General features: G+C 40.4%; 1 protein-coding gene and 1 long non-coding RNA gene across 3 annotated transcripts in view; one reads left to right on the top strand and one right to left on the bottom strand.

Annotated features, from left to right (window-relative positions):
- Hibadh (3-hydroxyisobutyrate dehydrogenase) overlaps positions 1-24,085 on the top strand; it is a 105,286-nt gene that overhangs the window by 10,300 nt on the left and 70,901 nt on the right. For both annotated transcript variants that reach the window (XM_059257855.1, XM_059257856.1), the window contains 3 exons: positions 1,340-1,500; positions 7,202-7,311; positions 11,043-11,164. In XM_059257855.1, coding sequence (XP_059113838.1) covers positions 1,340-1,500; positions 7,202-7,311; positions 11,043-11,164 — 393 coding nt within the window. The remainder of the gene's footprint in view (positions 1-1,339; positions 1,501-7,201; positions 7,312-11,042; positions 11,165-24,085) is intronic.
- LOC131906964 (uncharacterized) lies at positions 12,992-23,225 on the bottom strand. The gene is made up of 3 exons (XR_009378254.1): positions 23,167-23,225; positions 17,478-17,576; positions 12,992-13,663 (listed from the first exon to the last, which is right to left on the bottom strand). It is a non-coding gene; the product is annotated as an uncharacterized LOC131906964 (long non-coding RNA).

Raw genomic sequence — 24,085 nt, 5'->3', positions numbered from 1 at the left:
GGTATTAGATCTCTTTTATAAAATGTACTTCTTATTCTATTTAATTTTAATATAAAATTTCAATTAGGTGTCATTTTTCTGTCATTGGACCTTCATGGACTATAAAGACAAAGTGTTCCTGTGTATATAGTAAAACTTCACAGCAGCAATGTGATGTTGCACAAGAATGACACATTTAATGGAAGTGGTAAAGTCAGTCGTGAAAAGGAACTAAATCAACTTTTAACCTAGTATAAGCTTTGTTTCTTAAACATAGAGCTTCAAATAATTTGCCTTTGGGATCTTCTCATACTCACATATGATCATGGTGAGTAGGAGCAATCATTGGAGAGGATTTGAAACTTAAAAATGGCTGTGATTAGTCGTCACATGGTACGGTCTCAAAGACAAAGTCTTTGAAAGGAAAACAAGGAATAAAACCTGCAAATGCAAGGGCAGGTAGACGTATTTTCTTTCTTCCATCAGTAGATTGTAAACTTTTCAAGGGCTAGTGCTGTGTCTTGTGTCTTTCTAAACTCTGTCATTATGTCATGCCATGTGCATTTACTGAGTGGTATTTGTCAAGTGTCAATGTGAAATGGAGAAATTGTATCTAATGTTATTTGCAAGGTGAGGCAAAGCTCTCTTATTTTCTAAAGCACTATTTTATGGGGTTAAAACATTTTTTAGATTATTTTATTGTATGTATATGAGTATTTATCCATATATGTATACCATATGAATATGCCTGGTGCCCATGAAATTCAGAGGAGGGTGTTGGAGCCCCTGGAACTGGAGTTACAGATGATTGTGAGCCACCACGTGGGTGATGGAACTGATCCAGGATCCTTGACAAGAGCAAAGGACTCTTAACTGCTAAGCCATCTCTTGAGCCCCTGTTTTTTGTTTTAATTATTAAACTGTGTGTGTGTGTGTGTGTGTGTGTGTGTGTGTGTGTGAGAGAGAGAGAGAGAGAGAGAGAGAGAGAGAGAGAGAGAGAGAGAGAGAGAGAGAGCGCGCATGCGCGCGCGCGAGCGAGCGAGTGAGTGCATGCGCATGCCACTGCATAAGTGTGGTAATCAGAGGACAGTCTCTCCTACAACATGGGTTCTGGGTATGTATTTCAGGTTGTCAGTGCCTTTGTTTCCTGAGCTTTTGGCCCTGTGTGTTTTTGAATCAGTGTCTCGGGAAGGTGACCTCAAACTTTGGATCCTCTTGCCTCCATTTCCAGAGTACTGATGTTACAGGCATGCACTTCTATGCCTGACTACGCCATTGCTTTGACTTATAGGTCCCCAATGGGATTGTAAAAAATGTTACACATTTATTTATTTTTTATTTATAAATGTATTGAAATCAGTGTGTTCTAGGTCAATGGCTTCTAAGACTCCAGTTGGGTTCATTGGACTGGGAAACATGGGAAATCCAATGGCGAAAAATCTCATGAAACATGGCTATCCACTCATTCTCTATGATGTGTTCCCGGATGCATGCAAAGAGTTCCAAGAAGCTGGTGAACAGGTAAGGCTTGTCTTTGGATTTGCTTTAGGCTTTGGTTCTTAAAAACAAATTTTATTTTTCTTTTTTAAAGAAGCAAGCACTTCTCAGAAGTATACCTAACAGAGTTATAAAATCTAATTGTTGTTAATTGTATTTCATTTTATATTTAACATTAATTCAACATTTGGGTGCACATCAAAAGAACACTTGGTATAGCTGCTGAGAGGGGGTCTATTTTCTGCTAGGTGTCCTGGGCATTTTCTGTTTGGTCATTTCCTGAGGTAATATCTTCGCTGATTATGCTGATGAAGCAGTTGTTTGGTGGAAATAGCCTCCTTGTTAGAGAAAGTCAGGGATGACTGTCTTAGGACAGGAATCTGTTTTGGGACTTAAAGCTGAGCCCACGTCCCAGATCAAACATTTATATTTTGTCTTAATGGGGTAAGTTATCCCCTCAGCTGGCTTCCACATCTATAAAATGTGAATGATGACTAACTACTTGTGTCATTAGATTATGAAGCTCAGACGAGAAAATATATGTGAATGTACTTTATAAATGTTCCGTGACAGCACTTTGTGAGTCCATAATTAGTTACTGGCCATAAACCAGGAGACAACCTAAAAACATTGTGGACTGTAATGTGGAGCTGAGTTATGACCAAACTGTAGTGTGTTGCTTTTAGGCTACCATTTACATTTCAAGAATTGTGGTTTATCATGTTTGATGGTAGCATCTGCCAAGCAAGTCTTATTGTGTTTGGATTTGTCAAACTTTACTAGTATTAGTAACTCAAATGACAAAAGATCTTTTTTTTTTTTTTTTTTCTGAGACAGGGTTTCTCTGTGTAGTTTTGGTGCCTGTCCTGGATCTTGCTCTGTAGACCAGGCTGGCCTTGAACTCACAGAGATCCACCTGGTTCTGCCTCCCGAGTGCTGGGGTTAAAGGCGTATGCCACCACCGCCCTGCGAGACCATGTTTTAGTCTCTGAATTGAGTAGATTTACTTTTTCTACAATATGAGGGAAATTTTGCATAAGTTGTAGAATGGTAACTAAGGTCAAGATAGGACCCCAGAACTGGAAGAATACCAAAAGCTTCCTAAGAAATAGAAAACGGAGAGAAAAAAATAAAGCAGAATAATCAATGTTCAAATTATTATTGAAAGCAAATGCGGTCCTGAGATAGAAATAGATTTAGTGACTTAGAAGCCCTTTGCAGAGCCGAACACCCTGTGTCTTTCCTGGCCATGCTTTCTGTGTTTCCTGGTACTGGCGGTACTGCATGAGAATGTGATTGTGATACTTGTGGGAGTCTGCCAGGGTCCAGCTCCGGTCTGCTCCCACCTTTCCACAGGTTCTTGCGGGGAGGAGAGAGGAATGAGGAAATATTAGGTAGAAAGATAGAAAGAGATGATGAGAAAGACAGAGACACAGGATAGCTTTGGGAGGGCCCTGGGTCAATACCTAGCCGCCTAGAGCTTTATTCAAAAGGCTTTTTATAACATGCCAAGAGGAGAGGCAAAAGACCTCCTGCTTGCAAGATCAAAGCACACTGTACAGCCAAGTATAGACCCTTCCAAACACCTGGTAACCACACCCATGGCCAAATTATCTCCTTATGCATCCCTGCTGGGTAAAGCAAGCTCAGATTCTCTGACCCTGAGTAAGGTCTCATTAGGAATCCTCTGTGGGCCTCCACAGATCTTGGGGCTTTACAGTATCACTGAAGCTGCTCATGCCCATGTGGTCTATGGAGACTGGCATTGCACTCCTTGGTGCTCTGGGCTGAGTAACCTGGGCTCTTACTAACTTTGTAGGAAAGATTTGATGACTTACTTTCCTAGAAAGTGAAGAAGGTGACCTTTTATTATCTTTAGATACAGTAAGCATTCCAAGTTGGTTTCCTGTCTGGGGTTAATCAGTTAGTAGTTAATTGATTTCAGGAGACATATACTAATTTTGGGGATAATCCTGATATCTGACATTTGTCACTATGTTGTGACATGTATGTGGCAGTGCTACCTGATCTCTAAACTGAGGGGATGTCTTAGGTTAAATACAGAATTTAGCCAGAAAGCAAGGTAGAGGTTGATTGGAGCTCCTGCAGTGGAGCAGAAACTCAGGGGCTTTTCAATGCCAGTTATCCCCTCCCATGCCTGTACAGCTTACAGCTTACGTTTGGAACAACTGAAGTGCTTGCCATTGCATTGTATGGTTTTCCAGTTTTCCCCAGACTTCCAGAACTTTCTGGTGTTCTGCTTAAATTATTATATTCTCTGAAGTTACCCCTCTACCCTCTGTTCTCCAATAACATTCATGTGCTTTGGGAATTTTAGGTAGGCCTAAAGAAAGGCTAGAGTGAAGGACACATTTACATTCTAAATGGAAGAAAAAGGAACCTAATATTTAGTGAGAAACTGCTGTGACTCAGGTCTTTTGATAGTATTTTGTGTATTTTATTTACTTGTTTTGGGGGGCAGGGCTCATTGTATAGCCCAGGCTGGCCTCTAAATCTCAGTCTTCCTGCCTTGGCCCCCTAAGAGTTTGGATTCTGGGTTTGTGGCACAACAGAAAACAGCTCAACCACTCTCAGTTTGGTCTGTTTGTTTGTTTTTGTTTTATTCATTTTGAAGTATGACTGTGAATGAAAGAGTGCGGTGCCCTCAGAGACCAGGAGAGGGGTCAGAATCGATGCAAGGAAAAGTTAGGTGCTGTCCTCAGAAAGTGACACTTTCTGTGCCTCCCAGTGCTGGGCTTTCAGATGCATGCTGCAGTACCTGGCTTTTACTTGGGTATTGGAGATCCAAACTCAGGGCCTCATGGTTGCATGGCAAGCACTTTGTTCACTGAGCCATGTGTCTCCCCAGTTCCTGACCAAGCAGTAAAAGAAAACCTGTATTTAAGCTGGGCGGTGGCGCAAACCTTTAATCCCTGCACTTGGGAAGCAGAGGCAGGTGGATCTCTGTGAGTTCAAGGCCAGCCTGATCTACAGAGTGAGTTCCAGGACAGCCAGAGATACATAATGAGACCCTGTTTCAAAACAAAACAGAACAAAAACCCAACACAATAAAAAAAAACAAACCTATGTCTATATCCAGGAGAAATGAAAACATATATCCACACAGAACTTTCTGTGGAATAGCATTATGCATAATAGTTAAGTGGAAACAACATTTAGGTATATCAGTGGATGAATGAGGAAACAAAGTGTGACATCTGTAATAGACTGTTTAGGAATTAAAGGGAAGGAAGTGCTGATATTTGCTGTGTCACAGATGAACTAAGAAATTAAAGAGCCAGTTACAAAAGACCATGCACTATGCGTCTCCGATTATCTGAAAAAAATCTTAAGAGAAAGGAAATCTGTAGAGATAAGAAAGTACATTAGTTGCTTAGTGCTGAGGGGGAAATAGGCAGCTTTTGGCATACTGGGGTGACAGCTCATGGATATCAGTTTCTTTTTGAAGAGACTGAAAACTTGACTATGGTAATAGTTACTCTTATATGGGGATATATAAAAGCCAACTAATTATCCACTTTAAATGGGAAAATTGTATGGTGTGTATATCAGTAAAGCCATTTAAAAATGAGACCCGGGGGTGTAGCTAGTGGCAGCTGACAGCCAGGACTGTCACACAAGGAAGAAGGCACAAACAGGAGAGTGCTCTGAAGATGGAGGCAGACATTACAATTGTGCTCCTGCTGGCCAAGGAGTGCCAGGAGCTGCATGAAGCTAGAAGAAGCAAAGAGCCTCTCCTAGAGTCTTTGGAGAGAGTGGCCCTACTGATGACACCTTGCTTTCAGACTCAGACTTCTGCCTTCCAGCTCTATGAGAATAAATTTCTGGTTCAGAGTGAGGGCACAGGAATCATTTCTTCAAAAAAGACAGAGCCTCAGTTTCCATTTGTTAGGAGTTTTCTGCTTTTGGCCAACAGATAAAGCTTGAGTATCTGTTATATGTGTAGTAGTCAGCATTGACCCGAAAGTGACAAGATGTCTCATGTGGCATTCTATTTAAATTATGATGTGACTATAAATAAAATGCCAAGACAATTTTTGAGGAGAAAAAGACAGGTAACTCCTTAACAGTTCATTTCTGATAGAGAACTACAGAAAAATATTGTGTATAATCTTTGCTTCTTTCCGACAGAAGTAATGTCATCTGAAGTAGAAGTTGTGAGGATAAGGTCTGAGGACTTAGAAAGTTCCAGGACATAGACTCAGTGACCAGATTTTCTTTTTTCCACTTCCTTATGATAAGTAAGTAGACAGAAGGGAGAAGATGAGTTCAGTGTCATTTTACAGTGACCAGTCTTCCTGGAAGTGAAGGTTACTGGATATTAACTCATTCTACATTGGAGGTAGAAGCTAAAATAGATGTTTTGTTGTTACTTTGTTTGGCAAAAGGGCACATAGAGTTCTCTGTGGAGGCAGAGGGCAGAAGAGTACAAAAGATTTATCCAGGTTAAGAATGAGGACAAATGAGTCATTTCTTTAAAAGGCAGAGCCTCAGTCTTTAAAAGTTTCTCTCTGCATCCCAGGCTGGTTTCACATTTGCAGTTCTCTTGTTAATCCAAGTCCTCCCGAGTCCTAGGATTACAGGAATATGTACTGTTCTTCATTATAGGTTGGGAAACCGAAGCCAGTGAGGTTCAATGATTTGCACAAAATCATACCTGACTACTTGGCTGAGCTGCATCTCTGGCTTCCCCAAATAAGTGTTCCTTTGTTCCATCCATGCTGTCTTTTTTACCCACTCAATTAGCAGATGTAATTGAGGGATTCTAATTAGTTGGCTGCTAAAGGGCTTTTGTGGCTAGTGTCAGATTGGAAATGAGGTTGGTTTCTTTCTCGTCTTTTGAGTTGTGGCCAAATTTTGTCAGTTATTATTTCAGTTTTAAAGTTCTCACATCAGTGGTTAAGATTATTTGAACGCCTGTGTCTAAGAAACCCACCTTTGTTGTACAAATCAGACATTGTTGTTATACCATAGCAAATGTATGTAGTCATTAGATACAGAGCAGTTGTGTCCAGTAGAGTGGTGACATTCCTGCTATCACTATCAGTGTGTGTTTTTCCAGACCTGTGAGTTTGACACTATGTGATGTAATTGAGGGGTTAGCAGTGCTCTGGCAAACCAAAACGTTCCGAGAAGCAGATGCTAGGGATGCAGGGGGCCGATGGACTACCCCATGCACTTGGCACTTGGCAGTTGGACGAGTTGGCACTGCCAGTTATGGGCATGAAAAGCTTGGAGACATGTAGCACCCTAAGGTCTGTGAGCGAATTTTTGGTACTCTGTAGGGGACTTTTAAAGGAATTATCTAGATGGAACTAAATTTCTTTCAATGGAAGAGAACTCTCAATTTCTAAGGGAATGTCTAAAGTTTTCTGACATAAACTTCCAGGCTTCTATCTTGGAATGATCTAGAGATGGAGTGCCAATAGGAAGAAGACATGCCATTGTTTTGCTTTGTATTTACTTCAGTGATGTGAGGATGGACATTTAAGGGGGGCTTTCTGTGAAACCCATATTCTTCAGACAGGTCAGTAGAGGATGAAGACTCTTAACTTAATCTTCCATTTGTTATTTCATTTCACTGAGCTTTGTTACTCGTGTATACTCTTGAACTGTTTGCCAGTAAATAGTTGCAGGTCCTGCTTGAGGTCTGGAAACTGCTTACATTTGAATTAAACAATTCTCCTTTGCAATTTCTTTAAAGGTAGCGTCTTCCCCAGCAGATGTAGCTGAAAAGGCTGACAGGATTATCACAATGCTGCCCACCAGTCTGAATTCAGTAGAAGTTTATACTGGAGCAAATGGGATTCTAAAGTATGTATTTCTCAATGCTCATATTTCTTGCTATAATTCCTGGTTTCACGTGTTTTAGAACTGCTAGGGTATTGCAGCTCTGTTGGTTAAATCTTCCTGTGTATTTTCTTATTTCATAAACTGAACAGTGTGATTTCCTGCTCACCATAAAGGGTTCATTTTTGCACTAGAGTCAAGTATGTGCCTTGTGTCAAGGTGACTCCCCCAATCTTGTTTCTTTCCTTTAACTCTTGCATTAAACCTGCTTTCATTTGTAACATGTTTAAGAGACTTTTAAGGCTTGCATTTGATATTGTACCACTCTTAAAAGCATAATTTTCTTATAGTGTACAGAAATCCAGAAAAGCGGTTCTGTGGAAAAATAAAACCAAACATTGGAAACAACGCCATAATTTAAGATTTTATTATATAATAAAAAGTTATTGTATGTCCTCTGGGTTAGTCCGTCTGTAGTGAGAACTTTGGGAAGCTGGAATTCAGTGTTAGCAGTAGCTCTTTGAGTGAAGTATAATTTAGGTCAGTCTTTCCTATCAGTGTCTGTCTTCCCTGGTGCTGTAAACCTGTTGGTGAATTGCTGCTCACTGCCAAACCCTTGTGGTTATGTCAGAATGACAGTGGTTGGATCCCATTTTCTACGCTTTCTGGTTCCTATTTCTAACTATTTGTTATTGAATTCAACACAGAGAGAGAGAGTACAAAATCATATACCATGTAGACACTTGAGTTACCTACACACTGATTTCTAGTAATACTTCTAAAAGAAAGTAAAGTTTACTTTCAGAAAATCGTAATATGTGAAATTTGAGGTTTAGGGAAATTGAATTGTTGGAAAACTAACAGACTTGGAAGGAAAAGACGTTTGGATATTAGACAGAAAACTGATAAGATAAATGTTTAGGTTTCAGGGATGGTTGAGTGGCACTCATTTTGGATGGATCCAGCAGGCCCGCAGTGTGTGTGGTCCCAAGGCATCCTGGCTGACTTATTACCTAGCCTGCTTCAGTTACGGCCCTGCTTTACCTCTCAAGGAAAAGTTACTAAAATGTGTAGTGACATGCTGTGGTAACCTTAAACTCACAAATATAAGATAGATAGGATCTCTTCTTTAATATTGTAACTGCAATTCTTCCTTGATAATTGTTTTGTTATATGTAATTTTACTATGTTAAAGTTAAAACCTTCCTTTTTAAAAAAAAAAGAAAAGGGGAAGTGCTGTGGATATCGCTATATGTAAATAAACTCTGATTGGCCAATAGCCAGACAGGAAGTATAGGCGGGACTAACAGAGAAGAGAATTGAGGGAACAGGAAGGGAGGAGGAGACTGGCTGGAGCCGCTGCCAGGACAAGGAAGATGTAAGGTACCAGTAAGCCGTGAGCCATGAGGCAAAATAAAGATTAATAGAAATGGGCTAAATATAAGAGTAAGAGCTAGACAATGACAGGCCTACGCTAATGGCCAAGCAGTTTAAATAATGTAAGAGTTTGTATGTTTATTTTATAAATGGGCTCTGGGACTGGCGGGACTTGGTGGCGGGAGCTGGAGAGAATTTCTCCAGCTACAGTGACACAACATTTATTAATATCCTTTACTTTGGAGGAGGTGACAGCTACCAGACGTGTTTTGTCCAGGCAGTGCTTAGGAAGAGTTTGGTTTCATATTAAACTATAATTACCTTCTCAGCGATGTGTCCACCTCCCCACCCCTCAGGATTCTTTATTCATACCCAGTGCATAAGTAATTTTCAGATGATTTCCCACTTGGTTTTAAGATTGTTGAAAATGATAATACCACAGAAGACTGGTAGGTTTTATTCATATTTTTTTCTGTTACATAAAATAAAGCCTTTGTACTGAGGTGATTTCTAGCAGTACTTGGCATGTCTCTTGTGTGGAGTACACCCAGATACTCTGTTGGATCTGTCTACAGTGTGTTTTTTTGTTTTTCAGATAGGGTTTCTTTGTGTAGCCCTGGCTGGCCTGGAATTCACTCTGTAGACCAGGCTAGCTTTGAACTCTGAGATCCACCTGCCTCTGCTTCCCAAGTGCTGGGATCAAAGGCACATATCACCATGCCTGGCTCTAGTATCTTTTTTTTTTTTAAATAGTGATTTTTTTCTGCATTTTCTTTTTTAATATTTCTACATACTGAGTTCTGATTTCCCAGTCTTGATTGTGTATCCCTGGGTGAGCAGACCCACAGGGAGAAATTGAGGAAACTATGGCTAGTGAGATGGCTCTGGGTCTCTTGTTGTGTAAATTGACTCCACAGAGTTGTCCTCTGAACTCCATGTGCATACACTAATAATAGATAAGAACTTTGGGGAATTTGCATGCAATTGTTAGCTATTATCCTTGATTTATATGTTTTTCCTTTATTTACTTTTGAGACATGATCTCACTTAATCAACTTAGGTTGGCCTTGAACTCACATTGTAACCCAGGCAGATATTGATACAGCCCCTGGAGTAGTTAAGATTATAGGCCTGGACCACTAAGACCAGGTAGCTAAATTATAGTGTAGGTCAGTTTCCCAGCCACTAGAATAAGCACTGTCTTCTAGATATAAGGGAACTATTTCAGGTACTTGTACTGAACTCATAGCATAACCAGAAATCTCTACTGTAAGAATGATGGAAGTTTATATAAAAGATCTGTGATCCTATTTCCATCTTTATCAATGTATGTATTTTAATTTGCCACAAAAAACATCTTTGAAGGTTCTAGATTCAATCCTTTATTTCCGTTTCTGCCTGTTTAATTTTTGTTTTTTAAAAAGTTTCCATTAGGACAAGAAGTAGGTTGATAGGGAGGTGGGAGTGGGTCTGGGAGGGTGTTGGGTGATAGGGAGGTGGGAGTACGTCTGGGAGAAGGGGGTGATAGGGAGGGAGGAGTGGGTCTGGGAGGGTGTTGGGTGATAGGGAGGAGGGAGTGGGTGTGGGAGAAGGGGGTGATAGGGAGGGGGGAGTGGGTGTGGGAGAAGGGGGTGATAGGGAGGGGGAGTGGGTTTGGGAGAAGGGGGTGATAGGGAGGGGGAGTGGGTGTGGGAGAAGGGGGTGATAGGGAGGGGGAGTGGGTTTGGGAGAAGGGGGTGATAGGGAGGGGGGAGTGGGTGTGGGAGAAGGGGGTGATAGGGAGGGGGAGTGGGTCTGGGAGAAGTTGGAGGAGGGGGTGAATATGATCAAAATACATTATTTAAAATTCTCAAATAATTAATAAAAATACTACTTTTAAAAATGTTTCCATTATTGAAAGAATATGCCCTCTTGAAGCAAATAGCTATAGTTCAGTTGCTTGTGTTTATTCTTAGTGAAAATGATACAGATATGGGAAGTTTGCAGTATAGCTTACTAAAGAGTTAAGCTTTTGAAGACTCAGTGACTCTCCAAACAAAAATTTAAATCCTATCAAATGCCCCTGTAAAGTTGACAGGCTTTAAAAATTGCTTACATGTTAGCTTTACTTGTTAGCATGGCTGGTGTACTTCACCTAATACCAGACTTTACCAATTACTTTATTAGATTTTTATTTTGTTACTGTTTTTTGAATAAGTATGGGTTTACTTTGAACTGAAATTGATCTGGAACATGAGTAAATATGAGATTTTTTTAAAACTATTTCAATACCAAGCCAGTTGATGGTCTAGCAGTTTTTAGCTGATTCTGATTGTATGGTTAGTTGCATGAAGTACTTATGCAGAATTTTAAACTTGAATATTTTTATTTATACTTAGAAAAGTGAAGAAAGGCTCATTATTAATAGATTCCAGTACTATTGATCCTTCAGTTTCAAAAGAATTGGCAAAAGAAGTTGAGAAAATGGGAGCTGTTTTCATGGATGCCCCTGTTTCTGGTGGTAAGTGCTATCTAAAATACATGTACACCTATTTCTGCTTGTCAAAAATAGCAGTCTTGGTTTTGTGACATCCAAGGTATTTATAGTTGTTTTTAGATCTGTAAAGATTCTTAATCTCTCATAAAATAAGAACAAAACAAAACTGGTGATATTTAGTGCTCTCTTGATACAGCACTGGTATTCATGAAAAATCACATATTTTTTAGTTTGAGTTACTGTGTGATAAAGATAAATCACTTCCTGGAGACTGAGGAACTAGTTCAGGAAATACTCAGTTTGGGGATGGGGCTATAGTTCAGTTGGTTGAGTGCTGGCCTAGTGTGCATGAAACCCTGGGTTTGATCCCAGCACCATGTGACTACATGTGCTGGACATGCCTGTAATCCCAGCACTTGGTTGGTGGAGGCAGGAGAATCAGGAGTTGAAGGTCATCCTTCACTACATAAGGGGTTTGAGGCCAACCTGGAGTACCTGATGTCCAGCTTGACTGACTCTACTGTTCAAGAAATTGAAGAAGTGATTTAAAAAAGAAGGAAAAAAAGAACAAAACAAAACCATCTGACCCCTCAAGGTCAACATGAGGCCCAGGTAGATTTACAGGTAACTGTTATTAAAATATAAGGTGAAGATCATCAAAATTTCATGTGATTGTTTCCAGACACTAGACAATAAGGAAATACTTCTCAACTAATTGTACAAGAAAGACCTTGTAACTGTCTTACTTAAAGCAAACAGAACCAGCAAGGAGAATGATAGATGAATTTCAGTCAGGACTACAGAAGTCCAACCTTTAAAAACATAATTAGCAGATCAAATCCAACCATAAATAAGAGAAATCAAACATTATAAGTTCTGTGTTGCTTGTATGTAGAGATGGCTTAATATTAGAAAATTTGTAATTGTAATTCACTGTGTAACATGCCTAAAAGTTACATGATAATCTTTGAGATGTGAAGGACTCACTAATGACATTCCTAAAATTTAATTTTGTATCAAATAATAGCAGGACTGGGTATGTGAGGATGGCGGGTGTGTGGGCATGGCAGGCGTGTGGAGATGGTGGGTGTGTGGGGAATGGCAGATATGTGGGGACAGCAGGATTGCTGGTTTGGCAGGATTGTGTGTATGGTAAGATCGTGGGCATGATTTTCTGTCATTTCCAAAATTGCTGTGTAATAAGAAGTGTTCTTTGTGTGTGTTTGTGCTTATACATATGTAAAAATAAGTATGCATTTGTAGCAGTAGGCAACAATAGCTATTTTATTCCAATTATATTAAACTTGACTTTGGATTTTTAAAAATAAAAAGAAATATAATTTGTCAGCTTTTATTTTTTATAAACTAATGGTTTTGCTGTAAAAAACATATTCCAAGTTATTATTTTTTTTGTTGTTATTTTGTTTGTTTATTTGTGATAGGGTCTTATATATTAGTCCAGGGTGCCCTTAATTTCCCTGTCTCTACCTCCCAAGCTGGGATTACAGACATTCACTATCATGTTCATCTTCAAGTCATTTTTTTTTTTTTTTTTTCTTCGAGACAGGGTTTCTCTGTGTAGCTTTGCGCCTTTCCTGGAACTCACTTGGTAGCCCAGGCTGGCCTCGAACTCACAGAGATCCACCTGGCTCTGCCTCCCGAGTGCTGGGATTAAAGGCGTGCGCCACCACCGCCCGGCCTCAAGTCATTTTTGAGTGTCGGTGAAGGAATAAATAATTGTTAGCTCTACTTGTCACAGTAGATTAGTTACATAAGATTTAAGTATAAAGATTTGTAGTAGTACTTAGACATTTCAAAAAATTAAAATTTATTATTAGTATGTGTGTGGAGGTCAGGGGATGACTTTGTGGAGTTGGTTCTCCCCTTCCATCTTCTGGTGAATTCCAGGGATCAAACTTCTCAGGCTGTGTGACAAACGCTCTACTCACGGAGCCATTTTTAAAGATGTGTCAGTGTGTATGGTGTGGGGGCACGTTAGTATAAATGTGGGTACATGAGTATGTGCACATGTGGAAGCCCTGGGCTGATTTGGGGAGTCTTCATCAGTGGCTCACGACCTTATTCACTGAGGTAAGTCTCTCCATTGAACCCAGAGCTCACTGATACAGTTGGTTTGGCTAGCCAGGACGCCCTGTTCTGTCTTCTAAGTGCTAGGATTACAGGTGAGCTGCCATGGTCACCTGGTGTTTATGGGGTGCTGAGGATCTGAACTCGGGTCCTCATGCTGCACAGCAAGTGCTTTACGGACTGAGCTATCTTCCCAGCCTGATTCAGGCACTTGTTGTAAAATACTCGTAATATTGGGGCTGTGGATGAAATTAATAAACTGAGCAATTCTTTCTTTGAATGGGATGATACACAAGTTCTTGCTGAGGATTCTCCTCTCTCTTCTTCCCACGATGTCACAGTAACACTGGAATCAGAGATGCCTGCTACCTTGTGTGGCTTTTTCTGGATCAGTCAACAGCAAAATCACACCCTGAAGGAACAATCAACGGGGAACTACAGGAAGGGAGAAAGGAGCTGCACATTATCTGACTCAGTACTGAAAAGCAACCTGATTAAAAAGGGAGCAATGGCCCTATATAAACATTTCTGATAAGAACAAACAATCATCAGTGCATAAAAACTTGTCCAAGGGCTTAGGGAAGCTGTGGGTAAAGCATGTAGCCCAAGCATGAGGACCTGAGTTCGCGTCCTCAGAACCCAGGAGTCTGTGTGTGGTAGTGGTGCTGGGGAGGGCTATGTATGTGCAGGTTGGTGTGCATGCTTGTGTGCGTGCTTGTGTGCATGTGTACGTGGAGCCCAGAGGTTGATGTTTGTATTTTCCTCTATTGCTCTCCGCCTTATTTAAAACCTTTTGGTATTTCTGTATTTATTTACTTATTTAGAGAGAATATGCATATTGAAGTTAAAAGGACAACTTGACAGAGTCTCTCCTTCCACTGTGTGGTCTCTGGGAATTGAACACAGGTCACTAGGCTGGGTGGCAACTGAGACATTTTGCAGGACTCCATTTAGTATTTTTTCACACTGCTATTTTGTGTGTGTGTGCATGTACACACTTTTCATATATGCCCAACCACATGTATAGAAGCAGAGGACAGTTTGTGGGAGTCAGTTCTCTTCCACCGAGTGGATCCTGGGAATTGAACTCAGTTGGTCAGGTTTGGCAGCAGGCCACTTTACCTACTAAACCATCTTGCCAGCCCATCCAACCTTATTTTTTTGAGATAGTCTCTCACTGAACCTGGAGCTAATTGACTTTTTGGCTATGCTGTCCAACAAACTTCTGGAATCTGCTTGTCTCTGCCTCTTTAGTGCTGGGGCTATAGACAGGTGCCTGGCTTTTACGTGGACCTGGGATCCAGCCCAGGTCCTTTTGCTTACGCAGTAAGCACTTTGCTGATTCAGCTGTCTCCTCAGCCTGAAATAGTCAGAAACATTTGAAATCCTTTTCTTTTCATGAAGCAGTGTTTAAGTCCTAATACAATGGTGAATGCATCTGAATTTGTACTGTAATTGATGAAAAGCTTTGTTTTACATAGTGGATAGTTCGTGATAATTAATTGGTTTGACACTTGATCATTATGAGATTAATTAGTATATAATAGCAGCTTATTTATATTTATATGGTCCTCTCTGCTATTTTTAGGTTTTAATATGATGGATTAGTCTCATATTATTTTATATATAAATATGGTTTGTTGAAAATGACTCTAAACTGAGCACACCTGTAATCTCCTCACTAGGGAAGCTGCGGCAGGAGGATTATTGTGAAACCCAGTCAGAATGGGCTACATGGTGAGAGAGACCCTGTCTGAAAAGCAACAACAAAAAGATTGTGCTCTCTCAGTTAAATAAAGAAAGATTACCTGTGTGTCAAATAGGCAGCTTTAAAAATCATTCTGTTTTACCCTAATAAAATGAAGGAAGAGGAATATGGGGAAAGTACACTTTAGGAACCTGGAATCGACCCGGTTTTATGGAAGCTTTGTATTCATCAGTTTTGGAATATGGGATACTTTGGATCATTTGAATAAAACCTTAAATTTTTTCTTCCATATATCTCTTTCTTTATATCTGTTTCAGAGGCTGGAGACTTTGGATATTTTCCTCTATTGTTCTTTATTGTTTTTATTTATTTATTTGTTTGTTTGTTTGGTGTGTGTGTGTGTGCGCGCGCGCATGCGCGCGTGCCTTAGCATGCATTTGAAGGTCAGAAGATAACTTTGGGAGTTTGTTCCCTCTGTGAACTATGTGAAAACTCAGGGTATCAGACTTGATGGCAAGTGCCTTTACTCACTAAGCAGTGTACCTGGCCCCTCTATTTTTTGAGGTAGGGTCTTTCACTAAACCTGGAGCTTTCCGTTTCAGCTGGTCTGGTGGGCCAGCAAGTTCCAAGCAGCCGCCTGTCTCTGCTTCCCCAGTGCTTGAGTGACAGATGTCTACTGCTACATCTGACTTTTACATGGTGCTGGAGTTAAGAACCCAGGTCCTCATGCTTCCACAGCAAGCCTTTCACCTACTTAGCCTTACAGCCACCCCCTGATGTTTTAAATGAAAATGCATTTAAATAGCTTTATATATGGATATGAATATAGTAGTGTACAAATACAAATAGGACTATACCACAAATTCTATGACCTTTTTAAATAAAAGAGAAATTTTCCACTCAGATGATTGAAATGGTATAGTGTTTTAGGATGTGGATGATTTCCCCCATCCAGCACTTCCATTTCTTCCTAAGTAATATTTTGGGGAGTAGCAAAGAAAGATCCTTCCTCTCTTATTTTCACAGTCCATGAAGTAGCAGACTGAAGGTTTTTCCCAGGTTGGGTTTGATGTCTATTAAAGCAGCAGAGATGACTTCTGTATACGCCATCTTTATTAGAAGTAGCTCACAACATGACCCGTGTCTCTCCTGCAGTTGTCACAGTCCAGTGCCAGCGTTACTGCGAGAGCACCCAACGCATCTCACCTCTTTGATGCTTCTTCTTAAAAAGCTTCCAAACTCTACACGTTCTTTTCAGATCTCATCCTGTTGTGTTTCTAGGCATTCATTCTCTTGTTTCAGGGTTTGTTTGTTTGAGAATATGGAATCTATTTTTAAAAACCCAACTTCTTTGGTTAAATACTGCACATGTATTTGCCCTCACCCATTCCCCTCACCGTGTTTATAAGGCGTTGGGAAGGTAAGAAGTTTAAGTAGATACTGAGCTGATAGGTACTGCATAGTTTAAGGGAGAACTTAATACTTACTACCCTCAAAGTTCTTTCTTAAAAAGACATTTTATTTTTAATTAATAGAGTGCTTGTTCATAATTATGGGTATAGTGTGACATTTCAGTGTTATGTTTAGAGTGTCTAATCGGAGCCACATAACTGGAGTGCCTGTCACCTAAGACACTGATGTTCTTACGTACTCTCCCATCTTATTCTCTTTGACTACATTCTGAACTTTACATCCCATTCTCCTGCTTTTCTTTTAGTTAACTATGTCTTTTTAACCTCTAAACAATAGTTTTATTTTTTTCATGATTTGGAACATTCTAGAAGTAGAATCATGAGCGTATTCCGTGACTTGTTTTGTCACTTTCTGTCCTGTTGCTGTGTTGTCCATGGTGTTAGAAGCATCAGCTTATCCAGTCCTTTGTGAGCATTAGAAAAAGCTGCCCTCTGAGTATTGAAAAAACTCCTAGGTAAGCCAACAGTATCTGATTTGTCTTTGAAATAAGATATCACTGCAGAGTCCAGGCTGGCCTCAAACTTGGCATCTTTCAGCCTCTGCCATCTAGTACAGCATGTCCCACCACACTCTGCTCCAAAGGGACTTTTTTCCCCCCCCAAAGAAAAGGCACTCTTTTTTGGACAAATGTCACCCTACATCAGGGTTTATGGCTTGCCTAACAATGTATTTGAATGTCAGCCTCTACTTATCTGTTTGGCTAAAGGACCACATATAGTACATGAATGTCTTATCATTACATAGTTATTGTGTAGTTCATTAATTTTAACTGTTGTGTAGTAGTCTGTATAAACATTCACACTTCAGCCTTTCTGCTATGATGCATGTTTGGATTACTTCAGGGTTTTAAAAATTATGCACATTTTTATACATCATGGTAGCCTGCCCTTTCAGTCTGTCAGGTATAATACTTGGAACATTGTTGGTCTTCAGTAAATGTTCAGAATTTTAGGTTGAACTCAACTGGAAAAACAACTATGAAAAATAGACAGGATAGTGGTGAGATGCCCTTTTATCAAGGTGGAAATAACTCACAGAGATGTTAAGTAACTTAGTGCAAGCTCATACCTGGTTGGTGGTAAAGCTGAATACGAGTGTTGTAGCTGAAGTTTTCTCCAGTCCTGCCGTTTTCTCTCACCCACCAGTCCCGCAGCCGCTCAGACCCAACTGAGTAAACACACAGAGACTTATATTACTTAAACTGTTTTGCCTAATGGCTCAGGCTTCTAGCTATCTAGTTCTTACATCTTAAATTAACCCATTTCTATAAATCTATACCTTGCCACATGGCTCGTAGCTTACCAGTATCTTACATGTTGGTACTCATGGCAGCGGCTGGCAGCGGCTCCTGACTCAGCCTTCCTGTTCCCAGAATTCTCTTCTCCTTATCCTGCCTATATTTCCTGCCTGGCTACTGGCCAATCAGCATTTTATTTATACAGAGTGATATCCATAGCAGAGTGTGATATTGCTTCAATTTTTGTTGTGTTAAGAGACTCTTTCTCGGTGTTTTTAATTTATTTCAAGTAGAAATAAAAATTGCCAAATGGAAGAATGCTCTTTAAAGTGTAAACTCATTATTTGTCTAAAATAGCTAACAGCTGATGTGGTACACTGTTACAGTAATGACTTTGAATGCCTGTTCTCCCAGGATCTGTTTTCTTTATCTACTCGAATGGGTTGGGCTTAACTCTCTGACTGCTTTGGACAGTGGTGTATTAGATGTGTTAGACAAGGAGATTTGGAAAGCACTTTGAACACTAGAATGTGCTCTTTTTCTATGTAGGATTCTTCCACCACCAGAGCAGCTTGATCCAGCTTGCTCCAGTCAGAGTGCCAGATGACTGCAACCTCATTGGTTACCTTGAGCCTGACCAGCATATGCACTGTCCAATAGGCTCAGACTAAATTGCTTGCCTACAGAATTGTGAGAAAGTAAAAGTCCTGAAGTTTGGGATGGGTGGTGTGTACCCATAAAGAACTGGTGGACCCAGTTAGGTCAGATCACCAAGATTCTTGTCCAAGATTTGTTAGCAAGCTGGAGAAAATGATTCTATATAGAAATCTGATTGCTATAAACAGTTCTGTGCCCTTAAGTCTCTGTATTTCTGATTACCAATGAGTATGTTAACCAAGTTACTTGGCAAGTTGGTATAAGATACCCACATTTGCTCACATCTGGGAAAGTAGTTGGTAAATTTCAAAAAACGCTACTATTTTTTCATGGCGTGTTGTTGAGGTTAAGCAGTATGTCCAGTTTTTAAGTGTCTCTTTTGCTCCTACAATGGAAATTTATTGTTAGAAGGGATCTTATGAATGCTTTAGTCTGACTCTGTTATTTTGTAGATGGAAAAATTGAGGTTCAAAAACGATAAGTGACTTGCCTTCAGTTCTCCAGGTTCTTAGCAAACCCGGGAGCAGGGTTTTAGTCTCCAGCTCAGTCTTGGCTCTTCTTCCATCTTCCAGAACTTCTTCCCTTCAGTCTTGTGATGATTTCTCTTTGTCATAGCAGTTTCCTTCTGATAGCTCCATTTCCAGCGAGGCCGCCTTCCCCACTGTTCTGTCTGCTAGTTTACTCCCTGATGGGTACCGGCACGGCAAGGGGAACTGCCTTGTTTTCTCGCCCTGAGAGGCCAGTTTCTAACCTGAGTGGAGCTTACCATTTCTTTTTGAGTCACTTGGGAAGAATTGGTTGAGAGACCAATATTGTGTAATTTGGAGAACTCTGACCACTTCTACTAATTAGCTGGAGAGTGACCTCTGCTCTGCTGACAGCATGGGTTAGAACCAGTTTTGGGAGTCCTTCCTGTTTGCGATTACCTAGCTGCTGCTGCTGCTTAGTCAAATAAGCCTGCAGAGGAAGAAGTAAGTGCTGTCTTCCCTGAGTCCCTACCAGGCTCGGGTGGGACTGGGACATGATCTGCTCTGAGATGTAAGCCCTTGGGAGTTCAACGGGAGTGTGCCTGAAAGCCACAAGGCTGAAACGATGGTTTAAGTTGCAGCAGTGAGGCTGTTCCATGCCTTCCTTCTGTGCCGTGGCATCGCATCTGGGCCGTCACTAGGACTGCCATGCTATATTTACGTGCTTGTTTCTTCTGCTCGACTCAGAAGTGGGTAGACCTAATTTTTTATTTTATTTTTATATCTCCAATGCATATTCCTAATGATCATTTAATAAAAATGACCAAAATCAATCGGTCCTTCCTTTCTTTTCTTCTGCTTTACCAAGCTACCTGTTCGTTCATGTATGTGATGCTGGGCATCAAGTGTAGCAGGCTTTCTTTTAGGCCACCATCCAGCTCCCAAATCATGACCCAGAGACTTATTATTAGTTAATGAATGTTCGGCCTCATCATAGCTCTTATTTTAATCTGTTTCTCTTTATCTGTACCTCCCCCCCCCCCCCCCCGTATGTCGTACTTTCCTGCTTCTCATGTCTGGTCGACTTTCTCGGCCTGGCTTCTAGCCCTGGGTGTGTCCCTCTCTTTCTCCTTTGTTCTCCTTCTTTCTTGAGCCTAGATTTGTCCTCCTACTTATTCTGTCTGTCCACCAAACCCTCCTGTCCCTTTCTTGCCTTGCTGTTGGCCATTCAACTTTTTATTAGACCAATCAGGTGCCTTAGGCAGGCAAGGTAAAACAGCAACACATCTTTACATAATTAAACAAATTCCACATAAACAAATGTAACACACCTTCACATAGTTAAAATAGTATTTCACAACACTCAAACATGACTTTCCCTACCACTGAACCACATCCCCAACCCTTTTTAAGATGATGATAGAGCACTTGCCTAGCATGTACAAGACTCCGAGTTTAATCCCCAGGACTGCAATAAGTAAGTAGGTAAATAAGTAAGTAAATAAATAAATTACAAGTTTAATGTTAATATTAATTTTTTGGGTCTTCCTGCAGTCATTCCTCATCCTTAAATTGTGTAGTATTCAGAACAATGTAAAGAGGAAGACTTTACAGGAAAGTTTAGAATGTAGAAAAACATACTAATAATTTGTAAACAGTTGCAAAGTACAAACTAATATAGACTAGTAGCATCCCAGGACCTGTGCAGAACAGGAACTTCTCTGTAGCAGTTTCCAGCAGTGGCCATTTGCCATAGAGAAGCATGTCACCCTGAGCTGGCTGGCTGTTCCTGTTCTGATTTTTCCTTCATACACTCATATGGATAGTTAAGGAGAAACCAACACTGGATTTAACACATAGAGCTGGTTCTACAGCAGCTGAAAGAGTTTTTGAGTTTGGAAATGGAAAATATATGTTAAAGATAGACTCTGGAAACCTCAGATGAATTCCTGTAATATCCTATGGGAACCACTGGAATTTAGGTTTAGATTTCACAGTTCTTTGGAAAATACTCTTTAAACAAAGGAAAGAAGTGGTTTAGTTCAGATCATTCTCTTATCACCACCAGCTGTGTTAGTGAAGAAGTTTAGTTTTCTTGGATGTTAGAGCCTGGAACTTGTAGTGAGAAAGGATAACTTGAGGCACCAGGGTCTGGGAAGCAGGCTCAGTGGGTGAAACACTTGCCACAAAGGCATGAGGGCCAGAGTCTGAATTTCCAGAACCCACATAAAGTTTGCATGCAGTAGCACATGTATGTAATCCCAGCACACCTACAGCAAGATGGGAGGTGGAGACTGGAGACCCTGTCTCAAACAAGGTGAAAGTAGAAGATTGACACACAGCATTATCTTCTTGGCTTCTATATGCATACCATGGCACACAAGCACTCATACTTACACACACACACACACACACACACACACACACACACACACGTTATATACAAGATTAAAATTGAAAATAGGTGGAGAACGCTTGAAGACCTCCAGTGTCAACTGACCTGCACATGTACACATGACTTTTATACCTCTCATATGCATGTACATGAAAAGGTAAGTATACATTTCTTTCAACAAAATAGCTTGCAATTAAAATTACTGTTTTTATATAATTTTTAAGGTTGTATATTGCTTCCTGCTTACATACTCTTACTCTTTATTATGCTGATAATACTTTGACCACAAGGGACATGATCCACTTTGCATTTCATGCAGTAAATGTTTATAAAGTACTTGTTACATTTTGGTATACTTGGGATACTAGGGCTTGGTCTTTTCTTGGAGCATATGTTTAGTGGGAATAGAAGGAGTAATCAAATAAAGGGAATTTCAATAATTAGTACTTTTAAATAAAAGTACTCATTAGGGAGTTAGAAACTGATGGGAGGGCCCTTTTCTCTAGAGTGATGGATGGTCTTTCTAAGGAAGGGACATATAATCAGAGATGTGAGTGTAGAGGCCCAGGAGAGTGTTGTGTTTTAGTGGAGGGACTGCTCTGTACAGTCACCTGTTTGTGGACACTTTACCTTTCTATCACTAGGGTGTTACTGGTACCTGGTTGATGGGTTGAGTAATAGCCTTTACTTGATTACCATTTCTCATACCAGCCTTTATTTAATACCTTGTGGTTATTAAAGTAACACTAACCTACTATTAATTAAACCCCCGATATCCATCTGAAGTATAATCTCTTTATTCCTGTGCAAATCACGGTCTTTGTGAGACTTAAGAGTTATCACGCCACTTTGGGCATATGCATGTCTTTTGTGGGGGGCGAGGAGGGTGTTGTATTTGCTGCCACAGTGGTGGTCCAGTTTAATCAACTCATTTTTGGTATAGATGCCAGACATGAAGCAAATTTAATTATTATTTAATAATTTAAAATTATCTCTAATGACCACATTTATAAGCTGCTCCACCAGTATCATTACGATACTTAACTGTGCTTGAATAATTAAAGATAAACTCACCTATTGCCTAATATGTCTGTAGGTTTCCACAGAAGCCTTGCCTTGAAGCAGCTTTGAAGTGGCACTTGCACTTAGCTCCAGGCTTTCTGTGCTGCCAGGCCTGATTGACACACTAAACTGAATTGTTTCACTTAGGAATTAATGTCAAAATTAAATAAATGAACTTGTGTGCTTGTGTAACAGTTTCCTACCAGGAAACCTGATTTTATATTCTACTTGTCTGGCTTACGTTTTAGTAATTTGAGGTGTTTTTTAGACTCTGAAGTAGTAAGCACAGAAACCTATTAAGGAGTTGCCCTTAAAGTACCAGACGTGCAGGCTGTATCTCAATGAAAGTTTCATATAGTCTCCATTCTTATTTAATAACCAAGTGTGCAGTTTTGGCTTTGACTCTTACTGAACTGGATACCTACTGTTTTTCCACTAGATCTGTATCTAATTTATAGTAAAGGGACCACAAAACCAAAAATCATTTCTGTTTTGGCACCTAGCGCTATTACAGTTAAGGGTCTGTTGGCATTTTGGTTACAGCGTTTTCTTAGAAAAATTTACAGCTTGGCAGTCTTACTTGGCTTTAGGCTGAAATGTTGCTATTTCTGTTCCAAAGCAAATTCTTTTTATCAAATTTCATGTGTCTGATGCATTGAAGGAGAAGGACGATTATAGTACTTTTCCTGGTGCCCTCACACATGGTTTGATTACATGCTAATGTTGTATATGATATTATTTGTTCTTTAGGAATGTTTTTACATTTATTTATTCATTTTGTGTGAGTGCATGTTTGGATATGAGTACCACAGCCTGCATGTGGAGGTCAGAGCAACTTGGGAGAGTTGCTTCTCTCCTTTTGCTCTGTGGATCCCGGGCATCAAACTCAGTTGTCAGGCTTGGCAGTAAATGCTCTTACCTCTGAGCTATCTCACCTACCAGTGTTCAGCTCATCCTTACGTTTTGTTCTTACCTCAGTAAGAATTTTTATTATGCAGAATAAATGGGTTCTAGAGATATGCTGTTACATCACAGTGCTCATTGTTAAGGGTTCTGTGTTCTCCATTGAAGGAGTTGTGAAAGTGGGGGGCCAGAGAGACAGCCTAGTTGTTAGGAGAGCTCATTATGAAAACATGAAGACTGTAGTCACATCCTGGCCCCACTAGGTGAGTGTGCTCCTGCACAGGCCTGTGGGCCGAGGGGGACACATGATCATTAGGGCTTGCTGGCTGCAAGAAAAATGTGAGCTCCAGGTTCAGTAAGAGACCCTGTGGGAAGGTGGGAAGAGATAGAGGCGGACGCTCACCACTCCTCCGGTTTCTGTGCCTTCCTACCTTCCCACACATGTGCACACACTGCGCACACAGAAATAAGCAAGAGAAAAGAGTTTGTTAAAGAGCATGACATAGTGGCATAGGCCTATAGTTCTAACATTCCGGAGGCAGAGCGAGGAGAATCATGGCTTCAAGGTCCACCTGAGCTCCATAGGAAACAAAAGAAGGCCAAATGATTGGAAGGGAGATCTCCTGTTCAGTGTTGCTCCTGCAAAGCTGCAACAAGGAGACACGAGGATGAGGAAACTGTGGAAGATAAATGTTATTTACCTTGATGATAGTGGCAGGTTTATGGGTGTATGCTTGTGTGTATGGGTTTTTCTTTGGGCCGCTAGCTCACAAAAAAAATGACATGAAGACAGTATTAATTATGAAAGCTCGGCCTATAGCTTAGGCTGGTCCCACTAGCTCTTATAACTAAATTAACCCACTTATATTAATCTCCGTGTTGCCTTGTGGGTTTTCAGCTCTCTTCCATCTTGCACCTCCCGTTTCCTCTCCACGGCCTCTGGTGTCTCTCTCGT

This window comes from Peromyscus eremicus, chromosome 3, assembly GCF_949786415.1.
Source record: "Peromyscus eremicus chromosome 3, PerEre_H2_v1, whole genome shotgun sequence".
Lineage (NCBI taxonomy): Eukaryota > Metazoa > Chordata > Mammalia > Rodentia > Cricetidae > Peromyscus > Peromyscus eremicus.
Note: the sequence above shows the minus strand (reverse complement) of the source record. Positions and strands in the feature narration are given on the sequence as shown.